The sequence below is a fragment of the Octopus bimaculoides genome, chromosome 21 (assembly GCF_046866305.1).
Source record: "Octopus bimaculoides isolate indiv1 chromosome 21, ASM4686630v1, whole genome shotgun sequence".
In the NCBI taxonomy this organism is placed as follows: Eukaryota; Metazoa; Mollusca; class Cephalopoda; order Octopoda; family Octopodidae; genus Octopus; species Octopus bimaculoides.
This window is the reverse complement of record NC_142948.1, coordinates 37,086,577-37,098,966: the sequence shown is the minus strand read 5'-3', so window position 1 is coordinate 37,098,966 and position 12,390 is coordinate 37,086,577. Positions and strand designations below refer to the sequence as shown.

The following is a 12,390-nucleotide window of genomic DNA, read 5'->3' as shown; positions in this document are numbered from 1 at the left end:
GTCCCAGCTGATACGATCAACGGAACAGCTTGCCCATGAAATTAACATGCAAGTAGCCAAGCACTCCAGACATGTGTACCCTTAACATAGTTCTCAGGGAGATTCAGCGTGACACAGAGTGTGACAAGGCTGGCCCTTTGAAATACAGGTACAACTCATTTTTGCCAGTTGAATGGACTGGAGCATCGTGAAATAAAGTGTCTTGCTCAAGGATACAATGCATCGCCAGGAATTGAACTCATGACCTTACGATCATGAGCCGAATGCCCTAACCACTAAGCCACACACCATACACACACACACACACACACACACACACACACACACACACTGCAAAACAATAGCTTTCTTATGAGCTCAAGTCAATTTCTTATCTTAGCATAGGCTATGGTTGTATAGTGTGCCTTCAGGCTATAACTGTAAGCTTCAGTTTAGGATATAGTATGATGAATCATGATACACAAAAGTAGTTGTACAACACGTGTGTGTGTGTATGACTGTATTGGCAAGACTATCAGATGTTGTTATACACCACTGCTCACAATGCACTTCCTTGCATTGTTGTAGCTTTTGAATGGTGCCACTCAACTGGCAAGTGTGTACAAGTTAACACCATCATCCTCGAATGAGAGGATGCCAGTCTGTTGCAGGGAGGCCCATTTACAGCTGAGTGGACTGGAGCAATGTGAAATGCAGTATTTCCACTCAAGAACACAATACACCACCACTGGCCTGGGAATTGAAACCACATTCTTGAGATCATGAGTGCAATACCCTCACTATATATATAGTGCCATGGCTGTAAATAAATGTTACCATGATACTGGTTGCGTCTTTCGTTTCCTGTATTTTGTAAAAACATGATTGGCCATGGACCAAAATATTGCCTTGCTTACAAACAGTTGGCAGTCAGTGATTACAAAGGCATCGAACCATAGAAAACTTTTGGCTCAATGAATTCCCTCTGACTGATGCAAGCATAGAAAAGTGGGCGTTAAAAAAAATTGATGGTGACAGTGATGATGATGATGATGATGATGAAAATAATAAAATACTGTTTATTTGGCAGGGTTTGATGGAGTCACATGTGCAGAAGACATCAATGAATGTGAATCGAATCCATGCCAGAACGGTGCTCATTGTGAAGATGGAAAGAATAACTTCCAATGCCACTGTCTCCCTGGTAAGTTATTTTAAATTTGACCCTTTTGTTACCATATTTCTTTTGAGAAGCCCTATGTTTCTTTCAATTAATTTTGAATATAACAAAGAATTTAGTAAAATAACTTAGTTCTCATTTAGTTCTCATTAAGGCGTATGCCAGTCAGCTGGCAGAATTGTTAGCACACCAGGCAAAATGCTTTGCTGCATTTCATCCATCTTTATGTTCTGAGTTCAAATCCCACTTCGCCATTCGTCATCTTAGGTGAAATAAATTCCAGTTGGCCACTGGAATTGATGTCACCGATTTACCCCCTCTTCTAAAATTGCTGGCCTTGTGCCAAAATTTGAAACCATAATTCTTCTTATTAATCATTATGACAATAGATTGGCAAAACCATTAGAATATCAACAAAGTTTTGCAGTATTTGTCCTGGTCCTTTATGTTCTGAGTTCAAATCCCACCAAAGCCTACATTGCCTTTCATCCCTCTAAGGTTACTAAAATAACATATACAGTCCTGTACTGGGGCTAATGTAATTGGCTAAGCCTTCCCCTCAAAACTGCCAACCTTGTACCTAAATTAAAAACCATTCTTATTTGTTTCTTCTCTCTCTTTCTTTCTCAGGTTTCACTGGTAAGAGGTGTGAAGTGAATATTGATGAATGCATCAGCAACCCTTGTACAAACGGCAGGTGTTATGACGAAGCAAATTCATACAGGTGTGAATGTAACAAAGGTAATTATTATTATTATTATATTATTATTGAGGCAGCAGGCTGGCAGAATTGTTAATGAAATGGGTGAAATGCTTAGTGGTATTTCGCCTGTCACTACGTTCTGAGTTCAATTTCCACCGAGGTTGACTTTGCCGTTCATCTTTTCAGGGTCGATAAATTAAGTACCAGTTGAATACTGGGTTGAGGCACAAGTCTGGGCAAGGTTGCTTATGGAAGATCAGCAGTCACCCATGCATACCAGCCTCCCCTCTCCATGCCACTGATGTTATCCATGGGAAAGGCAAAGGGAACGATACAGCTTGGCACCAGTGATGTTGCAACTCATATCTGGAACAACATGAAGTAAAGTGTCTTGCTCAAGAACACTACACACAGCCCAATCTGGGAATCGCACAATTGTGAACCTGATGCTCTAACCACTGGGCCATATACCTTCACTATGACAACTCTTTAGAGTATACTTTTGCCACCTTGTGGTAATACCTAGAAATATGGTGTGCATACAATAATTATAATTTAACGAGGCCATGATCTAATGGTTGAAACCAGTCAAGAAACAATATGAAAATTTCTTTGTTTTTATTTTTCTAGGTTACACTGGTATCAACTGTGAAAGGAATGTCAATGACTGCGAGGGTGTTGTCTGTGGGAACGGAACCTGCAATGATGATATTCATAACTACACCTGTGTATGCTATGCTGGTTACACTGGCCGGCATTGTGAAACAGAAATCAATGAATGTGACAGTCAGCCTTGCAAACATGGTGGAACGTGCCGCAATGTTGGCAATGGTTACGAGTGTCGCTGCCAGAGTGGTACTTCAGGTATGTCTGCTATAAATACTATGAATGTGTATGAGTGATACTGGCTGAGTGTTACTTCAGATGTGTCTGTTATAAATTCTACTTATATGAATGTCACCATACCATGTAAAAAGCACTGGTGCTGGTGCCATGTGAAAAGCACTGTGTATATGTGAGGACCATTATTTGAGTGACACTTCAGTGTGTTTTTATAAATGCTGTATATGTGAGTGTCTGTATCTGAGTGTTACTAATGTTATAAATAATGTACATGTGAGTGTCACTCAGTGACATGTTGAGTGTATTATTATAAATTATATATGAGTGTTGCTGTCTGTCACACTTGAGATATGTCTGCAATAAATGTTATACGTGTAATACTTGAGGCATGTCTGCTAGAAATACTCAATGCATGAGTGACAAATTATAATCTTAATTACAAAAACTTATCATGTATAAACATTAAATGCTGTGATTAGTTCTGAGGTTGAGGGTCGGGGTAGACATAGTGAAAATCTATATTGTTGGTAGAATAAGAAATGGCTATGTATATTATTTATTCCAATCAGACTGGTGTCTTCATCTTAATTGTTGTTTCACTACGTTTTGACTGTTGTACACTCCACCCTTCTTAAGGTGTCTTGTGTTAAACTCAGTTGTATTGGAACTCCAAACTGAACACTTTATTTGATCCATGGGGGTCCACTGTTCTCCCTGTGGATCAGATAAAGGGTTAGGTTCAAAATTCTAATACAACAACCGAAACGCAGTGAAAGCAACAATCAAGACAACGTGAGGACACCAGTTTGATTGATATAAACAGTATATGTAATATGAATTCCTTGTCTCAAAAATAAAGAATTGTATTATCCGAAGAAATGGGTAGATTAGATTTAGGGAGCTTTTACTTCTGCTAACAAATAAAAAAAAAACAGTCTATATTTATCTTGAAATTATTTCTGTTTTTAAAGGCCGATCCTGTGAGAATAACTACAATGACTGTGCCAGCAACCCATGTCACAACAGAGCCACATGTGTCGATGGTGTCAACAAATATGAATGCCGCTGTCTTGCTGGTTACACAGGTAAGATGGTATCTTTTGAAATGCCCTAGTTTTTGTGTTTTTTTTAGATATTATGATAGGCACAGGTATGGCTGTGTGGCAAGAAGTGCAATACAAACCTACTGGATAATGTGAGTGGGTGGAATATAAACCTACCAGATTCTGTCAATGGTCCATACAATTACGTGATTGTGACAGTAAAACCACCGAGCACTTTAATGCACTATAAACCTTGTTGCTTCTGCTTGCAAACCTGGTCAGTGACTACAGTAGTGGTTCTTGGGACAAATATTGCTTTCAGTGATGTATCTGCTTTAAGTATGATACACTGGTTGCTGTTTCAAAGTAATACTGCTTCTGTCACATGTAACAAATCTCTAATTTGTTTTATTGTCTTTGATCAACAGGAAAGGAATGTGAGAGCGATATTAATGAATGTGCATCAAATCCTTGCTTGAATGGAGGTGAATGCAGCGACATGGAAAATGAATACCGCTGCATATGTCCGCTGGGTTACTATGGCCTCAGGTGCCAGTCTGACGTCAATGAATGTGCCAGCAACCCCTGTTCCAATGGAGGGTCTTGTGTCAATGGAGTGAGCAGGTAAGATATGTTATTCTTTTACTTATTTGAGTCATTTGATTGCGGCCATGCTGGAGCATTGCCTTAAAGGGTTTTAGTCGAACAAATTGACCTCAGGACTTATTTTTCAAAGGCTAGTACTTATTCTATCAGACTTTTTTGCTGAACTGCTAGGTTACAGGGACATAAACACACCAACATCAACTGTCAAGCAATGGTGGGGGGGACAAACACAGACACACAAATATATACATATATATAAGACGGGCTTCTTTCAGTTTTTGTCTACCAAATCCACTCACAAGGCTGTGGTCAGCCCGAGGCTATATATAGTAGGAGACACTCGCCCAAGGTGCCACGTGGTGAGACTGAACCTGGAACCATGTGGTTTGGAAGCACAAGGTCTTTGTTTTGCTAATTACTTGGTGACTCCACCAGTGCTGGTTCTTCTAGTCTACACTGAAAAGTGGTTGGTGTTTGGAAGGGCATGCAGCTGTAAAAACCATGCCAAAACAGGCCTCACCAGTGCTGTTGCCATGAAAAAAACACTCAATCCACTCTGTGAAGTGATTGGTGTTCAGAAGAGCATCCAGCCATAAAAACTCTGCCAAAACAGGCAGTGAGGTTTGGTGCTGCCTTCTGCCTAGCCAGCTCTTGTCAGAGCATCTAACCCATGCTGGCATGGAAAACAGACGTTAAATGATGTGGATGGTGGTGATGAAGATAATGATTGTTTGTGCCACACAATGATCTCATTGGAACACAGTGTTCAATGTGTTAAGGAAGTTAAGGTATAATTTGAGGGAGATCTGGCTGCTATTTCTAACAGGACAAGTGGCTATGTAGAATATCCCGTGTTGGTTGGGTATTTTATTTGTAAGATTTTATCTAACAACTGACGTATTTGAGTGCTCTTTCTTTGTCTCCAGATACTATTGTAAGTGTCGTCCTGGTTACACTGGCAAAAACTGTCAGTCCGATCTCCAAGAGTGTGCATCAAACCCTTGTCAGCATGGTGGCACCTGTAATGATAGACGCAACTACTATTACTGCACCTGTCTACCAGGTTATACAGGTGAGTGGGTATAATTTTACTTTATTGAAAATCATCTCAGATATTTTAATTGATTCTCCCCACCCCACCTTTGCTTCTGTGTAAGAATTGGGTCAGTGTTATGGCACCGACTGTGAATGCAAAAGACTCAATGTGATGTGTGTATAAGTGTGTGTGTGTGTGTGTGCGCGCGCGCGCGCGCGCGTGCGTGTGTGTGTGAGTGCTTCTTTTATTTGTTTTGGTCATTAGACTGCAACCATACTGGGGCACAGCCTGGAAGAATTTTTAGTCGAATGTATTGCCCAAGGTGCCACACAGTGAGACTGAATCCCAAATGATGTGGTTGAGAAGCAGGCTTCTTACCACACAGCCACACCTATAAGATATATGATAGTGTTTCAGACAATGAAGACTAAGATCCCCTTTGACTGAGCATAGCTACAGTAGGGGGCAGTGGCTTTATGCCGGATGAATGAAGGGGACAGAACAGAACAGGTTCTTGCTGTAAAGGAGCCAGTGACATGCTTACTGACATTATTGAAGAGTGGGTGAGAGTATCCAGAGTGGAACTAAAGAGAGGGGGGGAGAGAGGGAGATAAAATAGTTGTGTTGAGGTACCAGGGTGAACCTTGGGTGAATGGAAGTGGGTGGAGACGTAAGAACTGGGAGCATGGGTGGGTAAAGGTTGTAAGAATGTTTGGGAAGGGTGAAAGATGGAAATGGTAAAACAATGGTAAAATAAAATCTGATAATTTTCAAATGGAATTCTAATAATAAAAAAATATATATTGGACTATTTTTCTCTGTAAATAGGCAACAATTGTCATCTGGATATAAACGAATGTAGCAGTAATCCATGTGTCCATGGGAAATGTTCCAATAAAATGAATCACTACATTTGCTATTGTGATGAATCGTACACTGGCAGAAACTGTGAGACCAAAATGGAACCTTGCAAGTCAAACCCTTGTGTTCATGGCAGTTGTGAAGCAACTAATCGTTATACAGACTATCAATGTCTGTGTCCACCTGGATATTATGGTGAGTTTCTTTTGTTTACACCCTACAATGGTTTTAGACTACATATTAACATATGCAGAGGATTGGCAGTCATAAGGGCATTGGGATAGAATGTCTCATGGCACTTGTGCCAACTATCTCTCTATGCTCTAAGTTCAAATCCTGCTGCAGTCAACTTTACTTTGCTTTCTTTTGCGGTTTGACACAAAAAAAAAAAACATCCTAAACTTTGGAGGTGGATTGCTGGAACTTTTTCCAAGATCAAATCCTACCATGGCTTGCTTGCTTGGGTGGTAGACTTGATTTTGCTACCCTATTTAAAACACCACCTTGGGTACTTTTAGCAGAGTTCACCCTGTTGCAAGTACTTGGGTAAGGTCTCTGGTTTGATGATACCTTCTTTCCTCGTTTACCAGTACCAGAGGCCTTGTAATGGTGTCATCATGGGCATTGCCTTTCCTTTCTTTTGTCCGGATGGTGGGAATCTAGAAGTTGTTTTCATTTTGAGCATTTAAACTGGGCATACCCATTTTGTATCTATCTAAATCAAGCCTTTCACATTGAACCCACAATGTCTTTGTAAAAATAAACAATCACATCACTGAAATTAAGAAGCTACGAGATAATGCATGATTGATTCAAAACAATGGAACTGAAAAAGCTTTGCATTTGACCAAGTAATCTAATTGGTAAACAGTTGAGGCTGGAATGGTTTTTAGCAATTTCTTAGCATAGAGCCAAGAAAGCAGATGATTTAGTGTCAAAGGTATTCAGCTCACAATTGTAAGGTTGTGAATTTATTTCTCAGTGGCATGTTGTGTCCTTGAGCAAGATACTTTCTCATTGCTCCAGTTCACTCAACTGGAAAAAAATGAGTTGTACTTATGATTCAAAGAGCTTGCCTTGTCACATTCTGTGTCACACTGAATCTTCCTGAGAACTATTGAAATATTAAGAGTACACATGTCTGTGGAGTGCTCAGCCACTTGCATGTTAATTTCATGAGCAGGCTGTTCTGCTGATTGTATCAACTGGAACACTCATTGCCATATCTGATGGGGAACCAGGCCATAACATAAAACCAGCTGCTTCTTCAAGCAGTTTGGTATCTTAGAACTAACAGCAGTCCCAGACAGGCAGGATTGCACCCAAACTGTTTAAAGAACATGACTCATTTTTTCATCTTGATTTAAAAAAATTTTTATTTTCATTTTCAGGTCGAAACTGTGAACAGGACCGAAATGAATGCACCTCCTCTCAACCCTGCAAAAACGGGGCAGTTTGCCAAAATACTAATGGTTCTTATATATGTCAGTGCCGACCTGGTTATATTGGCAAGAACTGTGAAATTAATTACAATGAGTGCTTATCATGTGAGTATATTTAGTGTATGTTTGTGTGTGTGTGTGTGTATGTATATATATATATATACACACACACACACGAGGGGATGCTGAAAAGTTACTGGCTTTGGATAAAAGAAAATACAGGAGGATCAATTAATTATGATTTTACTCAATATATTCCCCTCTTGGATTCATGCACTTATTGCAGTGGTCCTTCAGTTTTTCTAAGCCCTGTAAAAGAACTTGGAAGGTTGAGCCTCCAGCCAGGCCTTTTGTGACACCCTTAAAGCCCGGAACTTTTCTGCCCTCCCTTGTATCTATCTATCTATACATACATACATATATATGTATATATATATATATATATATATCATCATCATCATCATCGTTTAACGTCCACTTTCCATGCTAGCATGGGTTGGACGATTTGACTGAGGACTGGTGAAACCAGATGGCTACACCAGACTCCAATCTGATCTGGCAGAGTTTATACATCTGGATGCCCTTCCTAACGCCAACCACTCCGAGAGTGTAGTGGGTCCTTTTACGTGCCACCGGCACGAAGGCCAGTCAGGCAGTACTGGCAATGGCCACGCTCAAAATGGTGTATTTTACGTGCCACCTGGACAGAATCCAGTCCAGCAGCACTGGCAAATTATATATATATAAATATATAGTTTAGAGAAAAAAACCACAATTATTGAATTCATCCATGAAAATCCACAATCACATATAGAAAAGTTTTATAAGAAAATCAAAATATATTAATTTCTAGGTGGAATGAGGATATCCTTCAAAGATGAATTCCATAACTAACAAAAAATTGAAAGTTAAATACAAACAATAAATGTTAGTTATAAAATGAAATATAAAATAATTATGATAATAATATTAGGGATAAAAATCCAAATTTACAGGGAAAAAGTCAATTTAATTTAATTTATCAAAATTAAAATTAAATTAAATTTCACAATATATAATTTAGAGAAAAAACCACAATTATTGAATTCATCCATGAAAATCCACAATCACATATAGAAAAATTTGATAAGAAAATCAAAATATATTAATTTCTAGATGGAATGAGGATATCCTTCAAAGATGAATTCCAAAACAGCGGTTCTTTCCTACATGTAAATTCCATAACTAACAAAAAATTGAAACTTAAATACAAACAATAAACGTTAGTTATAAATTAAAATATAAAATAATTATGATAATAATATTAGGGATAAAAATCCAAATTTACAGGGAAAAATTCAATTTAATTTAATTTATCAAAATTAAAATTAAATTAAATTTCACAATATATAAATATATAATTTAGAGAAAAAAACCCACAGTTATTGAAATCATCCATGAAAATCCACAATCACATATAGAAATATTTAATAAGAAAATCAAAATATGTTCATTTCTAGATGGAATGAGGATATCCTTCAAAGATGAATTCCAAAACTAACAAAAAAATGAAAGTTAAATACAAACAATAAACATTAGTTATAAAAGGAAATATAAAATAATTATGATAATAATATTAGGGATAAAAATCCAAATTTACAGAGAAAAATTCAATTTAATTTAATTTATCAAAATTAAAATTAAATCAAATTTCACAATATATAATTTAGAGAAAAAAACCCACAATTATTGGATTCATCCATGAAAATCCACAATCACATATAGAAAAATTTGATAAGAAAATCAAAATATATTAATTTCTAGATGGAATGAGGATATCCTTCAAAGATGAATTCCAAAACAGCGGTTCTTTCCTACATGTAAATTCCATAACTAACAAAAAATTGAAACTTAAATACAAACAACAAACGTTAGTTATAAATTAAAATATAAAATAATTATGATAATAATATTAGGGATAAAAATCCAAATTTACAGGGAAAAATTCAATTTAATTTAATTTATCAAAATTAAAATTAAATTAAATTTCACAATATATAAATATATAATTTAGAGAAAAAAACCACAATTATTGAATTCATCCATGAAAATCTACAATCACATATAGAAATATTTAATAAGAAAATCAAAATATATTTATTTCTAGATGGAATGAGGATATCCTTCAAAGATGATTTCTATAACTAACAAAAAATTGAAACTTAAATACAAACAATAACCGTTAGTTATAAAATGAAATATAAAATAATTATGATAATAATATTAGGGATAAAAATCCAAATTTACAGAGAAAAATTCAATTAAATTTAATTTATCAAAATTAAAATTAAATTAAATTTCACAATATATAAATATATAATTTAGAGAAAAAAACACAATTAGAAATATTTAATAAGTAAATCAAAATATATTCTTTTCTAGATGGAATATATTGAGTTAGAAAACAGAGATATAATGGATACAAATTAATTTAATTAATCAACATATTAACCAACAATTGTTTCATTTCTCAAATAAGATAAAAATTACAAAACATATAAAAATATAATTATAGCCATATTAAAAAGCTATATATTGTGACTAGGTTGTTGCCAGTGCCGTTGGACTGGCTCCTGTGCAGGTGGCACATAAAAAAAAAGCATTTGAACGTGGCTGTTGCCAGTACCGCCTGACTGGCCCTCGTGCTAGTGGCACGTAAAAGCACCCACTACACTCTCAGAGTGATTGGCGTTAGGAAGAGCATCCAGTTGTAGAAACTATGCCAGATCAGATTGGAGCCTGATGCAGCCATCTGGTTTGCCAGTCCTCAGTGAAATCCTCCAACCCATGCCAGCATGGAAAGCGGACATTAAACGATGATGATGAGATCAGATCAGATATGTTTCAGATACATTTAGCCTGTACAAAGGCTGTATTTATTGCTGTGTGCTGCTGGGAAGAATTCCCACTTTAGGCAAAATGTGTTAAAAACACCAACAGTCACTCTAAGGTGTCCTCTGTTGGAGCAGTGAATGCTGTAACCTGGGCTGGCATTGCCCCATAATCTATTCATGTTTGTATCATGGAAGTAGGGATAGCCAGGAGGCAGGTTGGCAGATAGTGACAGCATTCTAACTGAGAATGCAAAGGTGGGCTTTTAACTGAGTGTCACCCAAACATTTTTTCTGACGCTCAACCAATTTTATCAATCCACCATTTTCAGTTGTAGTAGTAGTAGTAGTAGTTTCTTTATTTGTCACAGAGGCTATTGCAGAGCAAAATGTTAGAAAAGGAGTGTCACAATAGTAGTACTAGTAGTAGTAGTACCAGTGATATTGGTACCCTCTATGATAGTGGTGGTGGTTGTAGTGATGATGACAGTAGTTTTGTTAACAGTGCTACTGCTACTACTACTACTACTACTACTACTACTACTACTACTACTACTACTACTACTACTACTACAGTAGTAGTAGTCCCCCATTCCACTTCAACCAAGAGCCATATCCTCTCTGAAACTTTCAGCTGTCTTTTTTTTTTTTTCTCATATATTTTTTATACTTAAAACTTTTATTTTTATTTGATGTTTCTGTTACTGGAAGCTGACTAAATCACCATCATCATTAGTATTATCATTATCATCATCACCACCACTACCACCATTCTCGTTACTGTAACTATCAGTCATAATCAGTGTCATCATATCATTACCATCATCATTGTTATCATCGTCATCATCATCATCATCGTGCACCACCAATGTCTGTGAAAAACCTCAGTTCCTGCTATCTTGCTTAGTAAGGAGCCTCTCTCTCTCTCTCTCTCTCTCTAGGTTTTCAGGGCCCTTTGAGACACAACCCACTCCACCACCACTGGTACTTTTTATTGGTCACCTAAGTACTTGTGTTGGTTGTCTTTGTTAAGGACTGTTAATGTTGACCCTTCCTACTTGAGAGGTCATCTTGTAAACCATGACCTCTGCTAATGACTTCTTGTCACTGCCAGAAACCCAAGGGAACTGACTCTGTATAAAGTGTGTGTGTGGGTATATAGGAGTGGGGAGTCGTTGGAGTAAGGGATGACTGGGTGAGGTGGTGGTGGGGAGGTGTAGTTTGCGGGTGGGGTAGGGTGGGGATGTTTGATTATCCAAGGACATTGTTCTTGTTTAGCTCCAGGGAAATCCTGAACTGACAGATCTATTACCAAAAGTGTTCCTGCCTATGACCATCCCATCTTTCTTTCTGTCTACTTCAATGATTCTCAACTGGGTTTTTACAGTGTTTTTCACCACCATCCGCTTCTTCCTTTGCAGCCCCCTGTCAAAATGGTGGTACCTGCAGTGACGGTGTGAATACGTTCAGCTGTCACTGTGCAAAAGGTTTCGGTGGTCGCCTCTGCGAAAAGGACATTGATGAGTGCAGCTCGAATCCATGTCTGAATGGTTCTACTTGCAAAGATTACGTCGATTCTTACACCTGCACTTGTCGACCAGGATTCAGTGGTCGCCACTGCAACAAAAACAACAACGACTGCACACAGAGGTAAATGCTCTTTCTTTTTCTTATGTGTGCATTCATACTTGCACACACACATGCTGAATGCATGCACACACAGTTGCATATATATATCTACGTCCCTCAAAATTTACTGTGAATTATCAAACACACAAATATATATTCATTCATGTACACATTCATACATGCACACACATTTGTATT

At 37.5% G+C, this 12,390-nt stretch overlaps 1 protein-coding gene across 4 annotated transcripts in view; it reads left to right on the top strand.

Annotated features, from left to right (window-relative positions):
- LOC106873852 (uncharacterized) overlaps nucleotides 1-12,390 on the top strand; it is a 146,491-nt gene that overhangs the window by 117,707 nt on the left and 16,394 nt on the right. For all 4 annotated transcript variants that reach the window (XM_089339145.1, XM_089339146.1, XM_089339147.1 and 1 more), the window contains 9 exons: nucleotides 1,070-1,183; nucleotides 1,790-1,900; nucleotides 2,493-2,726; nucleotides 3,677-3,790; nucleotides 4,177-4,372; nucleotides 5,281-5,426; nucleotides 6,219-6,446; nucleotides 7,643-7,798; nucleotides 11,985-12,213. In XM_089339145.1, the coding sequence (XP_089195271.1) occupies nucleotides 1,070-1,183; nucleotides 1,790-1,900; nucleotides 2,493-2,726; nucleotides 3,677-3,790; nucleotides 4,177-4,372; nucleotides 5,281-5,426; nucleotides 6,219-6,446; nucleotides 7,643-7,798; nucleotides 11,985-12,213 (1,528 nt within the window). The remainder of the gene's footprint in view (nucleotides 1-1,069; nucleotides 1,184-1,789; nucleotides 1,901-2,492; nucleotides 2,727-3,676; nucleotides 3,791-4,176; nucleotides 4,373-5,280; nucleotides 5,427-6,218; nucleotides 6,447-7,642; nucleotides 7,799-11,984; nucleotides 12,214-12,390) is intronic.